The sequence below is a fragment of the Rhinatrema bivittatum genome, chromosome 7 (assembly GCF_901001135.1).
Source record: "Rhinatrema bivittatum chromosome 7, aRhiBiv1.1, whole genome shotgun sequence".
NCBI classification, from domain to species: Eukaryota; Metazoa; Chordata; class Amphibia; order Gymnophiona; family Rhinatrematidae; genus Rhinatrema; species Rhinatrema bivittatum.
Window position 1 is genome coordinate 46,634,028 of NC_042621.1, and position 24,156 is coordinate 46,658,183.

Below are 24,156 nucleotides of genomic sequence, written 5' to 3' on the forward strand. Positions count from 1 at the left end.
GTAAGGATTCGATCTCCAATGGGGATGTAGGTTCGAAGGAGTTGAGGTTAGCTCAAGCATGAGATGATGTGGTAAAAGGGATAGGAGATGAAGTCGTGCTGGGGGGGGGGGGGGGGGGGAGGAGTGTAAGAAGGTTGGAGATTTTTTTCTGAAAGAAGGTTGCGAGTTCATTGGCCTTAGTTTGTGCTTGATTGTCAGGGATGGCCGGGGTGGTAGGTTTCGTGAGTTCAGACACGTAAGTAAACCGAGCCTTGACATCGAATTGGAGGTCGTGAATTCTGCGGGCGTAAAAGTCTTTTTGTTCATAAGATGGAGCTCCTGTAGCAGTGGAGGGAGAATTTGTAGGCGGACAGGGTGGTGGGGCATGGGGCCTTGCGCCATTTGCATTCCTTGTGTCTGAGGTCTTGCTTAAGCTTCTGAAGTTCAGGGGAGAACCACGGTTTTCTTTTCAGGGCAGAGTTGATTTTTTTGACTGATGGAGGACATAATTTGTTGGCAATCGATTCTGTGATATTGTGCCAGGAGAATAGGGCTGAGTTAGGGTTTGAAACATCAAGGTTAAGAAGTTCTTTGGATAGGAGTTCGCTGAGGACATCTGGGGCGCATGGTTTCCTGAAGTGAATGGTGGATTAGAGGAGGTGAGAGGTCAGACTTTTTCACCATGAGGGTGGTGTATATCAACGAGTGGTCTGACAAAGGGACTGGGATGCAGTCTGGAGAGATAGTGTGCGAGAGGCCAGAGTTTATGAAAATAAGGTCTCTAGTATGGCCAGCTTTATGGGTGGGCTTGTTAATGATTTGTTTAAAGCCCATGACGGAGGTGGGAAGGGCGGCATTGAGTTGATGTAGAGGTTGAAATCCCACAAGATCATAGCTGGGGAGTCCATGTTTATGTATTTTGCTATGGATTCTATGAGGGGGGGAGGCATCTTTGTCTAGTAGCCCTGGGGGGGGGGGGGCATATATGAGCAGGATTTGAAGAGGCCTAATTCTAGTTTAGAAGCTGTCTTGACAGGCTGTAGGATTAGCCTAAGCTCCTTTTTGACGGCTAGAAGGCGGCCGCCTCCTCGTTTTTTTTTTGTCTAGGAAGTGAGAAAATATTGTATAGATGTTTTGGTAGTTGATTTATCAGGGCTATGTCCGAGTGTTTGAGCCAGGTTTCCGTGATAGCACAGATGTCTGGCTTTGAGTCTAGAAGATAATCGTTGAGGATGTGAGGTTTTTTTTGTGAGTGACTGTGCGTTGGAGAGTGAGAATAGTGTGAGTCCCAAGAGTTGAGTAAAGGGGGAAGTCATGATGGGAATGAGGGTTCTAGTTGAATGGATAGGGGATTGCGAGGGAGATTTTTTTAGGAATGAGGTGACTGATATAGGATGGGGATTGGGTAGGCTTGCGTCATGCTTCTCGTGTTGTGGAGCCTGTGAGGGGAGGGTGGGGTGGTTAAGCAGATCAGGCGTGAGGGCTGCGGAGGTGGGCAGCTCGGGTAGCTGTGGGGAAGAGAGAAACAGGGGGGCTGATCAGGAGGGGGCGGGGATACGGGGAATAGAAATTCAGGAGTGGGCGGAGTAATCACAGGTACTGGCAAGAGGCTTAAACTCAGGAGATGGCTTGTAACTGTGCTTATCTTGCTGAGCTGTAAAATTACTACTTCTGAAAGGATCTGGGATGTAGGATGTAGATTGAGGAGAGATGTGGTATAGCTGAGAACAGCTCTGGATGGAAAGCTTCGAGGTGGGTGTTTGCTGAGAGGTTTCAGTAGGAGTTTACTGCCAACTCAGAGGGATAGGGTAGCTTGCCATTATGAAGGCAGAGAAGGGGAAGAGGAGGCAGGGGACTAAAGTGCTAGTGGAGATGTTCAACCAGAGCAGGAAAAGGGACACAGGGAAAAAGGAGGGGGGGGGGGCTAGGGTGGTGAGGGGAGGTGGAATAAGGCTACTGGTCACAGAGCCAGGAGGGATGTGGTGGAGGTCCAGTTACGTAAGAGTAAAAGGGTTATCTTGGGGAAGCAACTATAGCAGTGAGGTATGAGTACAAACACTGAGTATAACAGTATTACACATTCAAGGAAGAACGCTTTCGATCGTGGTGCAATTCTGGAGGGGTGAACTAAGGGAAGCAAATTAAGAGATTGCAGTGCAAAGCAGGCTAGGACAAAGCGCTGCAGTTAAGCTGGGTGACCTTCAGGGAGGACAAGTACTGAGGTAAAGGTGAAAGGACTAATGAAGTTATCATTCGATGAGGGTAATTCCACCAGGGAGTAGTGAGGTGTAGAGCGTCTGATCCATTAAGGAAAATAAAGTGGACGTTATAGAGATTCAGGGGTTCTGGGATATGGAAGGAACTATGGAAATGATGGAGGGAAAGGGGGAGCTGGCAGGGGAGCCGAAAGGGTGCACTAAGGGGCCAGGCCCTTTTGTCGCGCTCCTTCGTGCACGCGACGCCCGGCACCACTAAAGACAGCCCTGATTTAAAGGGCTTGCCGTTTGTCTCGGGTAGGTGCCGTCACTGCTGGGTCGGATGTTCATGCGGTGGGCCGGGTGAAGGTAGGGGGCTCTTGCCCCGACAGGCAGTGCCTGTCGGGGCAAGAGCCCCTGAATGGTTAATGGGATGCAGTCTTCCCCCCTTTGAGTTACAAAGGGGTACTTGTCAGGGCTGCCCCTTTTTCCCCCCACTTCTTTTTTATTTTCTCTCTTGAACCATTGTTGAGAATTCGGGATAACAGTATACAGGGAATACCAGTTGATGGGTCTGACACACAGAGGTTCAAACCAGTGGCTTTTGCAGATTACTTGTTAGTGCACATAATGAACACCTAAACCTCGTTTGTGCCTCTGTTAGAGGAATTTAATGCTTATGGACAGGTTGCTGGTCTATGTCTAAACTTGGACAAGTCAATTGCTTTGCCAGTGCTGGACTCTGGCATGCAAGTCAGATTTCCCGATTCCGCGGGTACAAGAATCTTCCAAATACCTAGGTATCCAAACTGCATAGAGATCCTTCTCAGATGCATTCAGTGAACTTTTAAACTGACAAAAACCAGAAATACTATCCAAAACTGGACAGATTTTCCTATGTCGCTTGCTGAACCAGGTAAATATTTTTCCAGTGATACTTTTTCCTAAATGGTTAATGTAGCTATTTCAGATGTTGCCCATATACTTGAAGAAAGCAGAGTGGCGAAATTAGGTCAACTCATTCGCCAATTTCTTGGGTGACATAGGAAACCCCGCTCTCACAAACCTGACACCATGGGATGGGGGGGGGGGGGGTTCTGGATTTAAAAGCTTACAATATGATATGCTTGCTTCGCTATACAGAAGACTGGTTAATGGGTTCTAATTTCTACACTCCAGTAGACATTGAGACATGGTGATGTTACATCCCTTTGAACCATGATACATTCTCCATCCCAGTCTTTCATATCAGCCAACTCACTCATAACAGAGAGTGTTCCTGATTCCCATATTGCAGGCATGGAAATAGTTGTGCGCAAAACTAAACTTAACAAAATATCTCATTTTTTACCTATTATAGGGAAGAAGGATTTTTCTCCAGGAATTAGGTCTCTGCTCTTTTCTGACTGATGGGCTACGGGTGTCCAAACCATCTCAAATATGTTGGGATCAGGTGACACAATGATGACTTTTGGTGAGATGCAACAGTTTTCTATCCTCCAAAAACTTCTTTTTTTTTTTTTTAACCAATCTACAGTTGAGGCATTATATTTTATCCTTAGACAAGCAAAAATTACAAAACAAAAACCAGAAATTTTTTTCTGGAGCTTTTTGATATAGCAGATCCGACTAAAAGAAGCATTTCTTATTTATACAGATCCCTGAAGCAGAGGGCGATGCCCTTAGGTTTTACCAATATTCTAGAGGGGTGGTTTGTGGAGCTGACTCCATCTCAATACCTTAAATGCTTCTTCAGAATTAGTTCTCTAATTACTAGTCTCTCTTTGTGGGAAACCCAATATAAGTTCATTATGTAATGTTTTTATTCCCAAAACTATGAATACTATTTATGTATCAAATGTCAGCAGATGGAGGGCACTATTAGGGCATCAATTTTGGGAGTGCCCAACTAACAACTTTTTGGAAGGTGATACAGAACTATATCAGATTAAAATGGTCAGATTACCTCTGGAGGCCTTGATTTTTCAGTTTGATGATTTGGGGGGGGGGGGGGGGGGGGGGAGACCTTTCCGGATCCATACACAAGGCTTTGGGGAAGGAAGGCATTGGTTTGGGCAAAAAAGTTGTTTTATAGAGTTGATTAATAGCAGAAACTCTGAATGTGACAGTGGCGAAACGCCCTACATCAGATGTGCCTTATGGAGAAATGCGTACAGATCACAGATGTGACCTTGAAGCAAGCATTTTTGAAGACTTGGGACTTATCTACAAAGTTTGCTGTATAAGATACAAAGTTCGGTATTGAACAAGTTTTCATAGTTTGCTGTCTAGACCAAGGTTCTGAGTATCAGAGACAGGTTGCCACTCGTGCTGGGAGGTAGGGGGTTAGTTATGGATTTGATGTTTGTAATTGTACGAGTTTTAATTCTGTGCGTCATATGGTAGTGTGCAGAAACCATTCACCACCATACAGTTGCTCTTTATGTTAAGTGTAAATACGGTAGTTTGTAAAATCAATAAAACAGATTTGAACATAATTCTCTAAGATGATCCAGAACTTTGATTAGTGTTTTGGTGTGAAAAGTGAAAAGTTGCACCACAACATTGATTGAAACAGACTGGACATAAGCTTGCTGGTCTGAAAGGTATCTGGATAAGTTTCTTTACCTGTCTGAGAAATGTTTCTTGTGCAATAAGTACATAAACTGACTCTGAAATCTTTCACTTGTGATTGCTGATTTGCTATTATCTAAATACCACTGAATTGTTTAGTTTGGAGAAATTGTAAATAAAGATTATACTTGTTTTGTTATTCCTACTAAATTGGAGCCAGGTAGGATTAGGCCTTGTCCCAGTTGGCTGGCAGTGGGGTGGGATAGGGAGTAGGACTTCTCCCTTGTTACTCAGATGAGAAGAGACAATTCCAGCTTTTTCTGAAAACCATGCTCTGCATTGTCCAACGGGGCATTGAGTTACAATGTTAGAAATGTAACATCAAATTATTTACATTGACATCATCTGGGAGTGTACAGTAATTCATGCAGGACCAAGCAAAGAAAACCCCAAAGTCCTGGAGCATCTCCCTCCCCCACCCTCTCAGAAACAGACCCCATGGCTCCAGCAAAGCCTCTTTGCTGTGACGACATGGGAGTGGACTATAAACCATTAAAATATTGCCCAGAATGACTGACAGCTAGAAAAGGAATGGATCCAACACAGCACTGGACTGGAATAAGTCCAGTTAGCAGGCTCTCAATGCAGTAATGAACTCCCTGATAGATAAGGGTGACTGCATGCTTTTGATCATTTAGGAAGCAGGTGAAAACCTACTTTAAGCAGGCGTGCAGCCTTAACTACAAATGGTGTAAAAATTCAGTGGTTAGAGAAGGCAGTCAGCAATAGCTGCATAATACTCTGGTCTAAGTTTCGTAGATTAAGACAAGCTAATGGAGGCAACTTGGACTATGTTGATGAAGTTTTAATGTGGTTATAGTTTTTAGGATGTTTTATACAGTATTTTAATATGTATGTTTTTTTTATTGTCTGCTGAGTATGTTGGATTCAGCAGGCTATAAATTCTTTTAAATAAATATATAAAATAAAATACTGAGTTGACCCAAAATGCATCTACATGCAGGTAACAGAACACATTAAGAAACAGAACATACAACACCATGACTTCCTCCTGGAGCTGATAAGATGTGCACGGACCAGGAAAGACCTCAGTGTGATAGTGTCCGATCAGCTGAAAGCGGCGAGGCAATGTGACAAGGTGGCAACTAGGGCTAGAGGGATGCTGGGCTGTATAGAGGCATAACCAGCATGGAAAAGGAGGTGCTGATGCCACTGTACAGGTCTTTGGTGAGGCCTCACCTGAAGTACTGTTTTTAGTTTTGGAGACCTCATCTCAAAAAGGATCAAGACAGGATGGAAGCAGTCCAGAGAAAGACAACCAAAATGGTGGGGATTGCACCAAAAGCCATATGAGATGATACTGAAGGACCTAAAATATGTACAGTATACCCTGGAGGAGAGGAGAAACCGGGATTGGGGAGTGAAGATATGACATAGACTTAAATACCTGAAGGTATTAATGCACAAGAATCAAACCTTTTCCAGTGGAAAGGAAGCTGTAGAATTAGGTCACGATATGAAGCTCCAAGCAGGTAGAGTAATAAATGTCGAGAAATATTTCTTCAAGGAAAGGGTGGTGGATGCCTGGAATGCCCTCCCGGAAGAGGAATTCTAAATGGCATGGGACAAACAGAAGATCCCTAGTGGCTAGAGAATGGAAATGAATAAGCAGGGAAAATTGTGGCAATTTTAGGTGTCATTTCTGTCTGGGGGTAACCTGCACAGAGCAGGAGTTACAACCAGCCAGAAATGCATTCATCTGGGCATTTCTTTCAGTCAATGCATGGTTTATCTGTTTACATTTCTTCAATGAAGTTTGAACAAGGTCCCTCATGATGAAGGGGCAGTCTGCTTTTGTGTTTCTAAGGCTAGGGCAGGCCCTCTGCCCACTGCAAGATGTAATGAATAAACACAGATGGGACGGGGAGGTCTGGCTATCACCTGCTTATATAGCCTGGAAAGGGCTTCCTTAGAGTAACCTGCACAGAGTGGCAGTTTCAACCCTAAACATCTTACTGTAATGGATGGACTATTTTGGTCTTTATTAGCCAACATTTACTATATTATCTGTAAGGCAACGTAGCACACCTTGATATGTTGCCTATACGTATCACATTTTATCAATGACAGAAGACTGTTCTTTGGTTCAATGCAAATATTAAGGGCATTAGCAATAAATTTGAGAGATCGAGATCATATCCAGCATTCCCTGGTTTATATGAGTGAGGTTCATCCCTGTCATGGTGTGCACAAAAAGGGACTGCCCCCATGGACCCCCAAGGGTATGTACAGGTATCAATCGGCTTTTTATCCTGAGAAAGTGCAGAAATTGAACAGGCATCCTACAATCCAGGAATAAGAGCTGTGAAAGGGAATCCTTTTATTCTTGGCTTTGTATTTGTCTAATTAGCAAATTTAAGCTTAGCAGATGAGGCTCATCTCCCCATAAATACAAAATATGAGCAAAGCCTCTGCAATCAGGCCATTTGTTGGGTAGACCCTGAGCCACAACTTCTGAAGGGCCTGTATGCTGGGAAAGACTCTGAGTTACAAATTTATGTTCTATAAATTTAATTCACAGGGGCCCATGCCTTTTCCTACCATGTGGGACAATCTTAACTACTTATGTGATGAACAAAACCTGAAAGTTTTTAGAAAAAATTGAAAGCACGACTTTTTACAGAAACATCTTTAAAATGTTTTTAACGTTTTATTGTTTTTAAATTTGCTGATTTTAGTTGTGTGTTATGGATGGTATATGAACATGACTTGTGTATGCACCAATTGTAATCCGTATTGAACATATCTAATGGAATTGCAGAATAAAAGAAATAAATCCAAAAAACAGAGGTAAAGCTACTTAATCTGCATTACGAAAGTTGGTACCCAGAATAGCCCCATCTGGGCAGAGAGATACTGCTCAACCAGCATTTGACTAATTATGCTATTCCTGCATCCTGCCCTCACATTTAGTGCTCAGTAACTAGACTGAGGCAGCTCTCAAGTGCAGTAGTTAAAGCTCTCTAGGATATCCCATGCTCTGCTAGGCTTGGACAGATTAGATTGCTTCTGTGCTAAAGTTTCAGTGGCTGCTCATTAATCAGTTAAGAAACCAATTCCTTACAGCTATATTCAATTAAATCTTCTCCTCCCCCACCTCCACTCCACCTTCAGCCCCAGCATTATCCTTAAAATAGTTCCAGACCCAATCACATTTGATGCCTCTAAATATTCCTTTCCTCAGTTTAATCCCACCTACTTTAAGTCCTCTCAGTCATGGCCTCGCTGTCTTATCTCAAAGCCTCTTGTTTTCCTCTCATCACGTCCGTCTGTCCTGACTACCCTGAAACTGTTCATTATGTGCCTCTGCACACATCTGGCATGCCCTATACAACTCATAATATGAACAGTGCAGGCTGACTGCTGCCAGTTTACTAACCTCCCGATCCAGTCCTGTGGAAATCACACTGATCATGCCTGTTTCTTTATGGATTGTGAACATCATGTCATTGGGTAGTTTGGGCTCTTGGTTGATAATGAAGTAAGCCACCACTCCATTGTCCACATTGACTTTGTCATCCAGATCGGTGGCAGTTACCTGCATCACAGTTGTACCTTACACAAAGAGGGCAGATTACAAAGTGTTTTGTTTTTTTTTTGTTTTTTTTTATTATCTCTTTATTCAATTTTTTTTTTAAATTACAAATTAAGGATCACATACCTTACAAATCAGGTACATCATATTGCAACAACTGTAATATTACAACTTGTTTCCCATAAAAATAAAAAGAAAAAAAAGGAAGAAAAGAAACCTAATACACAGCTTATCTGCAACATAATGTCTCACCTTCCATATACTATGAAACTGAAAGAGCCTAATTCAAAAGAAAACCATGGGAGCAATTTAATAATAAATTTTACCCTAATATTATTGAAAACATAAGGGTGGTTGGGTTATTTCACTTTAATCACCAGTATTCTCAGATGTGGGAGTAGTTTCACTTTTTGAATTGAGGAATTTTTCCAACTGGTCTGGTTCCATAAAAATATACTTAGTATTATTTAATGTTAACAAACACTTACAAGGAAATTTTATTAAAATTTGTGCACCCATAGAGCGGGCTTTAGGACATAAATTCAAAAATTTCTTCCTACGTATCTGAGTTGATCTAATAATATCTGGATACATCCATATCTTTTCACCCAAGTACATTTTATTTCTATTTTTATAGAAAGTTTTTAATACATTATCTCTTTCAACTGATATATTAAATATAACTAATAATATCCCCCTCCACTCAATCTGTTCTTCTTGAGAGGTTTCTAGGAAAGCAGATAGATCTTCTAATGGAGAAACCGTTTCTAAGTTTTGTCTAGCCGTTTCTCCATCTGTTTTCCTATCACCTCTCTTATTTGGTTCAGGGAGGAAAAATATTTTAGAAATTGAAGGTAAATTACTTGAGGAAAAAGATAAGACCTCTTAAATATTTATTAAATTGCTCCTTGGGTGAAATTATTTTACATTTAGGGAAATTCATCAATCTAAGATTGTTATATCTTAGATTGTTTTCCAGATATTCAATTCTTTTATCAGTCCTTAGTTCCCCCTGAATTAGGCCAGCCTGCACTCCATTTATTTGTAGTACCTTATTATCCAATTCCTGTATCTTATTTGAATTTGCTAAAACCACCGGATTAACAACACTGGATTGGTCCTGGAAGCTTTGAAAAGCTTGTGTCAAAGAAACAATAGCTTTCTCAATAACTGATACAGCATTCCACAGAACATCCAGGGTCACTATATCTGGTTTATTTAGTAGTGTAACTTGTGGTATATTTAATGGCAACCTCAGAAAATTAGTTTCTAATTTACCCAACACACTCTGTTCACTCCCTCCCGTGGACATTTGAGGGGAACTACTTGTTCCCGTCGCCATCCCGATGTTAATTTCTTTCAGGGCAGACAGAACACCGTCGCCCTGATTTTGCCTTGACATTTTAACAACAAGTCCTCCTTCGACCGTTTCCTTCCTCAGGGACAACATCGGACCCGGGAAGTCCACAGAGCTTGCCGTTCTGTCATGAGCTGGTGGGGGGGGGGGAGTCTCTGGTGCTCCAGGGCTCAAAGATGTCTCGTCAAAGGGATCCGGCAACTGCTCCTGTTCCGATATCCCAGCTGACCCTCCTGGAGAAGCCCCTACCGCGGGGTAGAACTCCCTTATTGTTGTCTGCACCGGGGTTGACATGCATGGAGTCGAGGAACCATCACGAACTTTCCCCTTTCTCTTTGAATGCGGCATTTTTATTTCAATGAAAAATTTATTGCACACAAATTGAGGGTTCTACTCACCCTACCCTTAGTGATAAATAGGCTCTTTCACTGAGGGACTGAACCCTGTGAGGTTTAAGTTGTTAGAAGTTTATGATTCCTTCCTTGGTCACCCTTTCTCATACAACGCCGCGCGCCCCTTCGGCGCGCCGGCGTCGACTGCGCACCGCTGAAAGCCAGATTTTATAGGCAGTGTCCCGATGCAGGGCGGATATGACGTCACGCCCCTCCTCCACAGCTCCGGGAACAAAAAAAGTCAGATCTTTTTAACTTTTTCCGGAAAGGACAGCCGGGTTGGAAAAATCCTTCCTTGCCTCCTCACGAGCAGGTCAGTCCCCACTCTCTCGGCGCAGAAAGCCAGATTTTATAGGCAGTGTCCCGATGCAGGGTGGATATGACGTCACGCCCCTCCTCCACAGCTCCGGGAACAAAAAAAGTCAGATCTTTTTAACTTTTTCCGGAAAGGACAGCCGGGTTGGAAAAATCCTTCCTTGCCTCCTCACGAGCAGGTCAGTCCCCGCTCTCTCGGCGCAGAAAGCCAGATTTTATAGGCAGTGTCCCGATGCAGGGCGGATATGATGTCACGCCCCTCCTCCACAGCTCCGGGAACAAAAAAAGTCAGATCTTTTTAACTTTTTCCGGAAAGGACAGCCGGGTTGGAAAAATCCTTCCTTGCCTCCTCACGAGCAGGTCAGTCCCCGCTCTCTCGGCGCAGAAAGCCAGATTTTATAGGCAGTGTCCCGATGCAGGGCGGATATGACGTCACGCCCCTCCTCCACAGCTCCGGGAACAAAAAAAGTCAGATCTTTTTAACTTTTTCCGGAAAGGACAGCCGGGTTGGAAAAATCCTTCCTTGCCTCCTCACGAGCAGGTCAGTCCCCCTTACAAAGTGTTTTAATTCTCCATTAGAACATAAAAAGGAAAATTGGTTCTTACCTGCTAATTTTTGTTTCTGTAGAACCACAGATCAGTCCAGACCGCTGAGTTATGCCTCCTTTCCAGCAGATGGAGACAGAGAGAAAAAAAAAACAAAAAACCCAAAACTTATGAGGAACCCCCTCTTAGCCTGGTGTGCCACCTGCAATCCTTCAGTATAATCCATACCATAGCAGAATGAATGTTATCATAAAACCAATCTTAATAACCAATGGCTATATCAAACCGTAGCTTAATAGAAACTGCGTAAACTATGTACAAGGAGGGAGTAATTTGATAGTCAACTTGAATCCTGTCCTCTTCAAAATATTCTACAGAATGAAAAGGATAAATATGACTCTCCAGACTCGAATACCCTGGGCGGGTGTCTGGACTGATCTGTGGTACTACAGGAACGAAAATTAGCAGGTAAGAACCAATTTTCCTTTCCCTGTACGTACCCGGATCAGTCCAGACCGCTAGGATGTACCCAAGCTGCCCTAAATGGGGTGGGACCTGGAGAGTCCTGCTCGAAGAACACTGCTGTCAAAACAGTCGACACCTGGAGCTCGGACGTCTAAACGGTAATGTTTAGCAAAAGTGTGTAGAGATTTCTAGGTAGCCGCTCTACAAATCTCCTGTGGCAAACAAACTGACTCTCAGCCCAAGACGCCGCCTGAGATCTGATTGAATGAGCCTTTAAACCCTCTGATACTGCGCGTCCATGACATATATATGCTGAAGCTATGGTGTCCTTCAACCATCGGTCAATAGTAGCTGTAGATGCCTTATTACCTTTCTTCGGACCACTCCATAAGACAAAAAGGTCGTCAGACAACCTAAAAACATTGGTCACCTCCAAATATAGAAGCAGAATCCACGAGACATCCAATCTTCGCAAATCACGAGCCTGAGGGGAATCCCGATCCAAGTCAGTGAAAGCTGGCAACTCTACAGTCTGATTGAGGTGAAACCCCGATACGACCTTCAGTAGAAAAGAGGGAACCGTCCTAATGGACACCCCTGAATCTGAAATCCGCAGAAAGGGTTCCCTACAGGACAATGCTTGAAGCTCAGATATACGTCTTGCCGAAGTGATAGCCACCAGAAAAACCGCCTTGAGCGTTAGATCTTTCAAAGTGGCCCATTTGAGAGGCTCAAACTGAAGGCCAAACAACCCACAGAGAACCAGATTCAGACTCCAAGAAGGACACACTGGTCGAACTGAGGGTTCAAATGTTTAGAACCTTTCAAGAAACGCGCCACATCAGGATGAGCTGCAAGAGATATCCCATCAATCTTACCCCTTAAACATCCCAGAGCCGCCACCTGAACCTTGAGAGAACTACACACCAATCCTTTCTTCAGCCCCTCCTGTAAGAATGCCAAAATATGAACAATGGAGGCACGATGCGGGGACACATTCAACCCGCTACACCAGGAATCGAAAACCTTCCAGACATGAACATACGTGAGTGAAGTAGACGTCTTCCATGCCTGTAGGAGGGTGGAAATGACCGAATCAGGATAACCTTTCTTCCTCAACTGCCTCCTCATAAGCCAGGCTGCTAGACAAAAGTGAGCCGCTTGATCGAAAAATACTGGACCTTGTCGAAGAAGATTCGGGAGATGACTGAGCCGGACAGAACCCTCCACCGCTAAAGTTGATCAGATCCACGAACCACAGCCTCCGTGGCCACTCCGGAGCTACGAGAATGACCGACCCTGTGTGGGCCTCTATCCTTAAGACCTTGCCCACCAACGGCCAGGGAGGAAAGACGTAAAGCAGAATGTCGCGGGGCCACAGAAGGACCAGAGCATCCACTCCTTCCGCCCTGTGATCCCGTCTGCGACTGAAGAACCGAGCCGCCTTCACATTTCTCTGAGTTGCCATCAAGTCCAGGCGAGGCACCCCCCACCGAGTTAAGAGATGCATCGCCTCCTCGGAAAGTTCCCACTCTCCGGGATCTAGCTGCTGGTGACAGAAAATCCACCTGGACGTTGTCAACTCCGGCTATGTGAGAGGCTGCCAAGCGGACGAAATGGCGTTCTGCCCAGACCATTAGCTTGTCCACCTCTGCGGACACTGGACAACTTGTTTTTCCCTTGTCGATTGATGTAAGCCACCGTTGTCGCACTGTGAGAATTCACACTGATCAATGTTGCATGAGAGGGAGAAAACCACGTAATGCCAGGTGTACTGCTCTGGTTTCCAAGCGATTTATGGACCATTTTGCCTGCTGACCTGTCCATCGTCCTTGCGTTGACCGCAATTGGCAAACCACCCCCTAACCAGAGAGGCTGACGTCTGTCATTACAATCACCCACTGAGGCTCCTCCAGGTCCAACCCGCACCGCAAGTGGTCCGGGACCAACTAACTGAGACTGGTCCTGGCGGGTTCCAAGAGCGGTAATGGGATCTGGAATTCTTCCGACTTTGGATCCCAGCAAGAAAGCAATGCCCTCTGCAAAGGTCTCATATGAGCACAGGCCCAGGGGACTAATTCCAGAGTAGACGCCATAGAACCAAGCACCTGCAAGGAATCCCAAACTCGGGGCAGCGGCAGGGACAATAGATGCCGAATCTGCGCAGTTAGCTTGTCGATCCATTCCTGCATGAGAAAGACTTTGCCTACCGACGTGTCGAACTGAGCTCCTAAGAAGTTCAGGACCTGGGATGGAACTAACTAGCTCTTGGTAAAATTGACGACCTACCTGAGAGAGTGAAGACTGTGCAAGACCAACCGAAACACTATCCTGCAAAGCTCCTCCGACTTTGCTCGGATGAGCCAATCGTCCAAGTAAGGATGAACCAAAATCCCCTCCCGCCTGAGAGATGCTGCTACAACCACTATTACCTTATTTATTTATTTTTATTTAACAGCTTTTATATACCGGTATTCGTAGGATCCTCATATCGGTTTACAAGAAACAAGAAAGCATTACATGGAACAGGGTAAATTCAACTGGGAGGGGGGAAGTCAACATAATATTAAGTCAACAAACATTATGACATATATAGGGGATATACTGAGATAAAATATTATTATGAGGCGGCAGTGGAAACATAAGGGAGTAGAAACAGAATTATACTGCGTAACGTTATATGATATAGGTTGAGTACATGGAAGCAAAGTTATAGGACTAAGGTCAAATAGATGGGGAGCATTTCATGAGGACATGGGTGACAAGTTAGGGGAAGAAGGGAAAGAGGAGGGAGGAAGGAGATTTTCAGGAGGCGGAAAAGGGAGGAAATTGTACCTGAGGTGGGACAAAATAAGGGGGAAGGGAGGGAAGGGTGAAAGGCCTGTTTAAAGTGATAGGTCTTAAGGTTTTTTTTTAAATTTATGGGCGCAAGGTTCTAAACGGAGGTCAGGGGGCATTGAATTCCAGAGAGTGGGTCCTGCAATCGATAGGGCTCGTTCTTTTGTGGATTTGAGGTGGGTGGTCTTAGGTGAGGGTGTAGTTAGGGTGCTTTTGTAGGCTGCTCTCATGGGTCAGTTAGAGGTGTGGCGTTGGAGGGAATCGTCTAGCCAGTGATTATAGTTATGAAGGGCTTTATGTATAAGTGAGAGATTTTTTATAGAGAATACAGAAGGATATAGGCAGCCAGTGGAGATCTTTTAAGATGGGGGTAATGTGGTCTGTTTTGCAGGTGTTGGTTAGGATTCTGGCTGCAGCATTCTGCAACATTTGGAGTGGTTTGATAGTGGAGGTGGGGAGGCCTAGGAGTAGTGCGTTGCAGTAGTCAATTTTAGAGAGTATGGCGGCCTGAAGGACTATACGGAATTAGATGGAGAGGATTTAGTTTTTTTGAGGACATGAAGTTTGAAGTAACACTTTTGTTGTTGTGTTAATACATTTTTTTTAGGTTTAGTTGGTTGTCAAAGGAGATGCCTAGGTTTTGAACGTGTTGCAGGAAGGAGATGGCGGAAATGATGAGGAGCTCGGTTTTTGATGTGTTTAGGGCAAGATGGAGGTTTGTGAGGAGGATGTTTATAGCGGAGAGGCAGTTTTCCCAGGTCTCGAGGGTCTTGGCGAGGGATTCTTGGATGGGGATGATGATTTGGACATCATCCACATATATAAAGTGAGTGAGGCCGAGGTCCTAGAGGAGTTGGCAAAGAGGTAGGAGGTAAATGTTGAAGAGGGTTAATGAGAGGGAGGATCCTTGGGGGGACGCCTTGTGTAAGTTTGATGGGTGTGGATTCAATGTTTTCAATTTTGACTTTGTAGCATCTGTTCTTGAGCTAGGATTTGAATCAGAGTAAGGCAGTTCATGAGATGCCAATTTCACTAAGGCAGTTAATTAGGGTGTTGTGTCTTACGGTGTCAAAGGCAGAGGAGATGTCGAGAAGGACTAGAATATAGGAATGGCTGTGGTTTAGTCCTTTGAGGACTGTGTCTGAGGGAGATTAGGAGGGTTTCCGTACTGAAGAACTTACGGAATCCAAAGTGGGTTGGGAATAGAATATTGTGATTTTCTAAGTGGTCTGTGAGTTGGGTGTTGACAACTTTTTCCATGATTTTAGCAAGGAAGGGAAGGTTTGATATGGGCCTGTAATTAATTGGATCAGCGGGGTCAAGGTTGGGTTTTTTTTAAGGTTAGGTTTGACTATGGCCTGTTTTAAAGAGTCCAGGACTCTGCCTTGAGAGTGAGCAGTTGATTATATCGGCTAGGGGAGTGGAAATTGTGTCCAGGATAGCTAAGAGGGATTTGGTGGGGATGGTGTCGGATGGGTGTGAAGAGGGGTTTGTTTTCTTTAGAATGGTTTCGATTTCTGAGGGGGAGGTGGGGGTCAAGTGAGTCTAAGATGACGTTTCTTAAGGGGGTGGAAGTGGGGCAGCGTAGGAGTATTTTCGCAATTTTCTCATTAAAGAAATGGGCAAGTTCCTCGCATTTGTTTTTGGAATCCTCAGAGATGGGGGGGGTGGGGGGGTAGGGTTTTTGTGAGGTTGGCTACTTATGAGAATAGGGCTTTCGGGTTATATTGGTTGTCATGGATTTTAGTTGTGTAATAGTCACGTTTTTGTCTTGAGGATGGTGGTTCTGTAAGTGTGTAAGCCGAATTTGTATGAGGCCTATTGGTTGGGGGAGGTGTCTGCGCCATAGTCTCTCTTTGGTTCTGAGGTCATGTTTCAGTTTTTTTAGTTCAGGAGTGTACCAGGGTTTTTTGGAGTTGTGTGAATGACTTATCTCTCTGGTGGTGAGGGGGCAAAGTTTATTAGCAATATTATTTGGGATGAGGTGCTAGGTGGTGAGTGCTGATTCAGGGCTAGATAAATCTAGCGTATTGGGGGAGTCAGTGAGTGAAGTGATTAGGTCTTCTTTGCTACAGGGTTTTCTGAAGTGTATGGAGTTGCTGTGTGAGGGGCAGGGGGTGGGTGGGTGCTTGTTTTATAGACAGATGTGCTTTTATAAGTGTGTGGTCAGACCACAGGACAGGAATGGAGGAGGAGTCAGAGGAGGAGATGCATGAATTGACAAAGATTAGGTCAAGCATGTGTCCTGCTTTATGCATGGGAGAGGTGATTATATGATTGAAGCCTAGGGCATTAAAGGCGCTTAGCAGGGTCTCACAGGAGGGAGAGGGTGGGGTGGAACTGACATGGAGGTTGAAATCTCCTAGAATAATAGCTGGGATGTCTATGTTTAGGTTGATGGCTAGAAATTCTATGAGGGGTGATGGGTTGTGGTCGAGGAAACCAGGGGGTTGTAGACTAGGCATATTTGGAGATTGTGTGATTTGAATAGGCCAAACTCAAATTTAGGTGGGGTGTTTATGTTTAGGGATCTTAGTTTGAGGTCTTTTTTGACTGCTAGTAGGAGTCCTCCGCCTCTTTTTTTGGGCCTTGGAATGGAGAAGACGTCATATGATTGTGTGGAGAGCTAGTTCAAGAGAACTGTGTCTGAGGGTTTAAGCCATGTTTCCGTGATGGCACAAATGTCAGGTTTGCAGTCTATAAGGAGATCGTTTAGGATGGGAGTTTTTTTCATTAAAGACTGGGAGTTGAAGAGGACAATGGATAGGGTGGTGAGGCCAAGGAACTGAGTGAATGGGGAGATCATGATTAGAATCAGGGATTTGTGGCGAGTGGCGGGTTGTGTCCGTGGGTAAGGTGTTTGATGCTAGGGATGGGGAATGCTGTCATGGTGGGCTTCATTGGTTGCTTGAAGATGTCTTGGTGAGTGGAGGGGAGGGCAGGTGTGTTTAATATGGGGGTTGTTATTGGTGAAATGGGGGAGGGGGAGGTCGGCATAGAGAGGGGGTGGAATGAGAGATGAGGTTTACCAAGGGGAGGAGGATCACAGGGGGCTGTGCTAAAGGGTGTGCAGCAAAGGTTCAGGGATCAAGTGGGAAATAGAAGGAAAAGTGAGGTTAACTTGGAACGTGAATATTGCTGTAATAGAAGGGAGAGGGAAAGGGAGACGGAAGAAGGTTCCCAGGAGGCACTTAGCTGGAGTGCCAGAGCTGAAGGGTGTGTGGACAGTGCAGGCGGCACGAAGGGGCGCACAAAGGGGCAGGGTCCTTTGTCATGCTCCTTCGGCGCGCGACGCCTAGGCCCTGCCTTTTGTAGAGGTGAACGTTCCAGTCATGTTTGTAAGGTCACAGAAGGCGGTTCCTTGAGTCGCGTGGTGGAGGGGGATGGAGGCACCGCGCCGATGAAGGCCCAGGATCCCGATGGGTCAGCGCCAGGATGCGCAGGACGAAGGCAGCATTCGAGAAGAGAGTAAGGTGCCTAGGACCTGCTTTTGTGAAGACCTACCTTGGTGAAGTCGCGGGGGAGCTGTCACCAATCCGAATGGGAGCGCTTGAAACTGATAATGTTCGCCCAAGATCATGAACAGTAGAAGCTGCTGATGATGCTCGCGGATCCCTATGTGAAGATATGCCTTCGTCAGATCTAATGAAGCCAAATATTCGCCGGAGTGGATGGCTGCAAAGACTGACCATAGGGTTTCCATATGGAAACGAGGCACCTGAAGTGCTCTGTTCACCTTCTTCTGATCCAATATCGGACGGAAGGAGCTTTCCTTCTTGGGAACCATGAAATATATGGAGTATCTACTGGTCCTGTGCTCTGCTGGAGGAACCGGGACTATGGCTCCCAGGGCTTTCAACTGTGACAGGGTTTGATTCACCACTGACCGTTTTGCGTGGTACCCGCAGGAAGACCCCAAAAACAGGTCTTGTAGAGGGCGAGCAAAATCTAAAGCGTAGCTGTGTTCGATGATGCTTAGAACCCTCTAGTCAGACGTAATCTTGACCCAGATATATGAAGAACAGAGAAAGGTGACCTCGGATCACCAGAACAGAGGAGTGGGTCAGCACACCTTCATTGGGAAGACTTAATTCCGGAAGATCCCTGAGGACCTCCGTCGTGGGGAGGCCTGCGGCCGTGAAAGGAATGAGCCCAAGCCTGAGACCTTGCTGATGGCTGACATGGTGTAAAGGAAGGGGCTCTGTCCCTGAAACAGAGGGCGAGCCGAACTGAAGGCCCTGGAGGGTCTAGGCTTATCCTCCGGTAACTTGTACAACCTTGTTGTCTCCTAGGGATTTGATCAGAACTTCCAGATCATCCCCAAACAAGAATTTCCCTTTAAAGCAGGGGTGGGCAATTCCGGTCCTCGAGGGCTGCAAACTGATCGGGTTTTCAGGATATCCCTAATGAATATGCATGAAAACGATTTACATACAACTGAGACAGAGTGCATGCAAATCTCTCTCGTGCATATTCATTAGGGATATCCTGAAAACCTGACCGGTTTGCGGCCCTCGAGGACCGGAATTGCCCACCCCTGCCTTAAAGGGAAGATTTCCCAACTGGGACTTTGAGGAAACATCAGCGGACCAGTTGTGGAGCCACAGAAGTCTCCTAGCCGAAACTGCCGAAGCCATAGTGTGCGAGGAAGCACGAAAAAGATCATATAAGGCATCTGCGGTGTATGCAACAGCAGCCTCCACTCGATCTGCCTGCTCCGCCTCAGGCAGCTCCTGCGCAGTGAGCAACTGTTGTACCCATCTAAGGGTTGCCCTTTGCATGAGGCTACTGCATACTGCCACCCGAACGCAAGCGCTGAAACTTCAAAAATCCGTTTAAGAACAACCTCAAGCTTCCGATCCTGAAGATCCTTAAGAGCAGCAGCACCTGCCACCGGAATAGTCGTCCGCTTAGTGAGGCTGAAACGGCCACGCCCACCTTAGGAACCTTAAGGATGTCGAAAGACTACTCCGGCAGCGGGTAGAGTTTTTCCATAGCTCAACCCACTCGAAGACTGGCCTCCGGAGCCTCCCACTCCCAGGTCATGAGCCGCAGCAACATCGGGTGAAAAGGAAAAGTTTGAGGGGGCCCAAAGCCCCGAGAGGACGGGGTCCACAGTGGTAGGCTCTGAACTCAATCCCTAGTTCCATCAGAACATGAGGGATCAAAGGATCAAGCTCCTCTTTTCTAAATAATCTGAGGACCCGTGGATCATCTCCCTCCAGTGATGCGGACCCATCAACATCCCCGTCCGTATTCCGATGAGAGGGTCCTGTGAAGGGGGATTCAGCAGATTGGAAACCGGAGTCCCCGATTCATCCGAAGCTGCACGGCCCGTCCACACCCTGGAGGAATCTTGACCCTCAAAGCCTGGCAACATTTGCTGGTGGAGGCTCAGATGACTGCAATTCAGCCCCAGACTAAAAATGCCTTGTGCATCAGCAACTGCCTCTTTAAGGCCCCCTCCTGGGGGGGCAGTCAGAACAAGGAGGGGAATCAGGCACTGAGTTCCGAGGCCTGACAGGGCTCAGATTCGGTGGGGAAAGTGGAGGAGGGAATTCCCCTCCCCCACACCCAGCCCTGGATCGGAGCGTGGTGGAGGCAAAATGGCCGCTGTTCCCATGCTGGCCGGGGACGGGGCAACCAGAGGCCTGCAAGTGTGCAGATTCTTCCCTGCACCTCGGGGCCATGAGGAAAATGCTCAGATGCCGCTCCGACGGGCCTTCACTGCCTGAAGGCATCTTGAGCAAAGGCCATCGCGGCAGAGCTGCACCGCCGGCTCTCCACATGCTGAGCAAGACTAATCCCGCGGCATTCCCCCTCAGTGCTGCGACAGCAAGAATCCAAAAAGTAGCGAAAATGCTCTTCCGGAGCCCCATGAAATCTGGCAGCAAGTACCAGCTTTTTTCTCTTTTTTTTTTTTTTTTTTAAAAAAAAAAGACAAATGTCACACTCAACCACAGGAAAAAACAGCCAAGACGTCCCTGGGACAGCAATAGCAGCACAGCTCGCACCCGAGGAATTACAGCATCTCTGGGTGCTGGGGGGGGGGGGGGGGGGGGGAGGGACCGGCCCACCGGTAAATCCCCCTACTCACCAGTAAGAAGAGTCAGCTCCGGGTAAGTCTGCTCACAGGGTGTCCAACCCCAGCCATGCCTCTACCAAAGTAAATAGCCTTGGGAGGACTTATACTGCTCACCTCCAGAAAAAAAAAAAACTTTTTTTTTTTTTTTTAAATAGCTTGATATAGCCACAGGCAAAACAATAAAAGGCACAACACCTTCTGTCTATATATATATATATATATTTTTTAAAGGATCAGGACTGCAGGTTCTGCCACCTTCATCTGCTGGAGACAGAGAAATACTGAAGGATCGCAGGTGGCACACCAGGCTAAGATGGGGTGCCTCAAGTTTTTCTGTGTCTCCAATTGGAAGGGAGGCTTAACCCAGCGGTCTGGAATGATCCGGGTACGTACAGGGAATGCACAATGCTGTGTCAGACCAAAGGTCCCTCAAACCCAGTACCCTATTCGGATCACAAGTATCCAGCAGATCCCAAAAAATAAGAACATAAGAAATTGCCATTGGGTCAAACCTAGGTCTATCAAGTCCAGCATTCTGTTTCCAAAAGTGGCCAATCCAGGTTACAAGTACCTAGTAAGTACCCAAACATTAAATAGATCCCATACTACTAATACAGTAATAAGCAGTGGCTAGTCCCTAAGTCAACCTGATTAACAATTTATGGCCTTCTCCTCCAGGAACTTGTCTAAACTTTTTTTTAAACCCAGCTATGCTAACCTCCTTAACCACATCCTCTGGCAATGAATTCCAGAGTAATTGTGCATTGTATCTGATTTGTTTAAAATGTGTCCTATTATCTGAAAGAGTAAATAACAGATTCACATTTACCAGTTTTAGTCCTCTCATGATTTTATAGACCTCTATCATATCCCCCCCTCAGCCGTTTCTTCTCCAAGCTGAACAGCCCTCATCTCTTTAGCCTTTCTTCATAGGGGATAACAAGTTATTCATCAAAATTGCTAGGTTTGACTATTTCCCTTGTTTATCTGGCTAACAGTTAATCAGACAAATCTTTATTTGGTTAAAATTTAGTTAAACTGGCCGATTCAGTAAAAGTCGCGGGAGAGCACCCACGCCACTCTCCTGTGTACGCGATTCAGGGGGGAAGAAAATGCAACTTAGGGCCCGCGGTAAAAAGAGGCGCTAGAGACACTAGCTCGTCCCTAGCACCTTTTTGACAGGAGCGGCGGCTGTCAGTGGGCTTGACAGCCGACATTCAAATTTTTCCGGCATCCGTTCTCAAACCTGCTGACAGCCACAGGTTTGGAAAACGGATGCCGGCTAAATTGAGCGTCCGTCTTCCGACCGGTGGGCCGCCAGCCGATTTAAAATTTTTCATTTTTGACTTTTTTTTTTTTTTTAATTTTGGGGCCTCTGACTTAATATCGCTATGATATTAAGTCGAGGGTGTACAGAAAAGCCGTTTTTTTCTGCTTTTCTGTACACTTTCCTGGTGCCGGCAGAAATTAATGCCAGCCTTTGGGTAGGCGTTAATTTCTGAAAGTAAAATGTGCGGCTTGGCTGCACATTTTACTTTCTGTATCATGCGGGAATAACTGATAGGGCCATCAACATGCATTTGCATGTTGCTGGCGCTATTAGTTTCAGGGGGGTTGGACTTGCGTTTTCGACGTGCTATTACCCCTTACTGTATAAGGCAGAGCTTTCCAAAGTGTGTGTCGCGACACTTTAGTGTGTCACCTGCATTGTGCCGGTGTGTCACGTAAGCCCGGTGCATATGACACACCGGCAAGTGGGAGCCAATGCAGCCGCCGGTGGACCTCATCCCACTGGCGGCTGAGCAGTGAAATATCACTATGCTGTGTGCCGGAGACACAGCAGGAAAATCGGTAGGGCAGGGGTGGAGCTCACGTCACCATGGCCCGAAGAAAAAGGGTACGTCTAAACGTGCATGTGCTCCTCCTCCTTTCTGCCCACGCGGCCCCGGAAGAAAAATGTTGCTGGAGCCGCACGGGCAGGAAGGAGGAGGAGCAGCCGCGTACAGAAGAGGAGCAGCGTTGTTGCAGTGGGTGAGAAGAGGAGGAGGCCCGGTAGCAGGGTCCCCACCGCGGATCGGCCCGAGAAGATCAGGGCTGCTGCAGAGCCCATCCTGCAGCGACCCGTGAAGAGGAGGTCCAGAGGTAAGAGAGGCTGAGGGCCTGTAGAGTGTGTGTATGAGATGAGTTGTGTGAGTGTACGAGGTGAGTTGAGAGATTGGGTGCCTGTGTGAGGACCTGAATGTTTGCAGAGACAGCATGTGAGAGCCTGTGTGTGTGTGAGAGAGACAGCACGTGACAGTGAGAGCCTGTGCTTGAGCAAGACAGCATGTGGGAGTGAGAGAGCGCCTGGATGTGTGAGAGTCAGACAGCATGTGCAAGAGAGACTGTATGAGAGAGCATGTGAGTGAGAGCCTGTGTGTGTGTGAGAGAGAGACAAAGCATGTGAGAATGAGAACCTGACAATGAGGGAAGAAGATAGATGTAGAGAAAAGAAATAGAAAAAAAGACAATATGAAAGGAATTGGCAAAAAATTAAGAAAGGGGAGGTGGAACAAAAAAGCCTGTGACCAACCGATTAGAAAACTAAGATCAGACAGCAAAGGTAAAAAAACAAAATAAATTACTTTTTACTGATTGGCACATGTAATCTTTGGTAATGTGCAAGAGTAGCACTTTCTGTATGCGGATCTCACAATGTACGAGATCAACATGGAGGAAGTGGAAACCCACAGGGCCTGCACAGAGGAGGCAGCAGAATGGGCTTCAGTGCCAACAGCAACAATCAGCGCCTCCCCAATAGCCATGCGGCATCAGTAACAGTGGCAGCAGAGGAATGAGAGAGGCTCCGAGGTTGCTGGCAAAAGAAAGAGAGGGGGTCTGCCTTTAGTGTGTGCATGTGTATGAATGGGAGTCTGCCTGGGGGTGTATGTGTGTGAATGCATGGGTGCCTGCCTGAGGGTGTGTCTGTGTATGAGAATGTATGGGTGTCTTCCTGGGGTTTGTATGTGTGAGAATAGGTGCCAGCCTGTGTGTGGTGTATGTGTGTGTGTGAGAATGAATTGGTGCCTGCCTGGGGGTCTGTGTGTGTGAGAATGAATATGTGCATGCCTGGGGGATGGTAAGGGAGTGGTGTGAAAATGAATGGGAGCCTGCCTGGGGGTCAGTTTCAGTGTGTGAGAATGACTAGGAGCTTGCCTGGGTGTGTGTGTGTTTGTGTGTATGTGAGGGAGCCAGAGAGAGTGTGTGTATGAGAAAATCCAGGGGAGTAAGAGTTTGTGTGGAGGGGGGTGTGTGGAGGGGGAGAGAGTGTCTTAGAGCCTGAGAGTGTGTCAGTGTCTGTGAGAGCGAGAGGTTATGGTGGGTATAAGAGCATGAATGTGTATGTATGTGACAGTGTATGTGTGAGAGAGAAGGGACATGTGAGTGTGTGAGAGGATAACCTCCTAATCCTGGACAATATCAGGGTGACGAAATCAAGAGCTCCCATGTATGGACAGCAGGGGCTTTTTAAAATCCTTATTAGTTTTAATTATTGGGTGTTATTTGATATATGTGCTGTTTTGAAATATTTTATTGGTGTTTGGGAAATTGTAAAAAATGTATATGATTTTAATTAATAGAAATTCTATTTACCAGTAGTTTTAAAAGTATTTTTAGTATGGTTTTACTATTATAACTGATGCTTTATGTTTCTTGATTTTATTTGTTTTATGAGGAATGGTGATTCTGTTTTTCCATTGTTAATACACAGAGTCTAGCTTCTTGGGGTTTCCATTTCAGTTTTTGTCTAATTT

General features: G+C 45.9%; 1 protein-coding gene across 1 annotated transcript in view; it reads right to left on the minus strand.

Moving 5' to 3' along the window:
- Positions 1-24,156, minus strand: part of LOC115095095 (B-cadherin-like) — a 190,260-nt gene that overhangs the window by 81,517 nt on the left and 84,587 nt on the right. Inside the window, exon 11 of the mRNA XM_029608324.1 lies at positions 8,209-8,384. Coding sequence (XP_029464184.1) covers positions 8,209-8,384 — 176 coding nt within the window. The remainder of the gene's footprint in view (positions 1-8,208; positions 8,385-24,156) is intronic.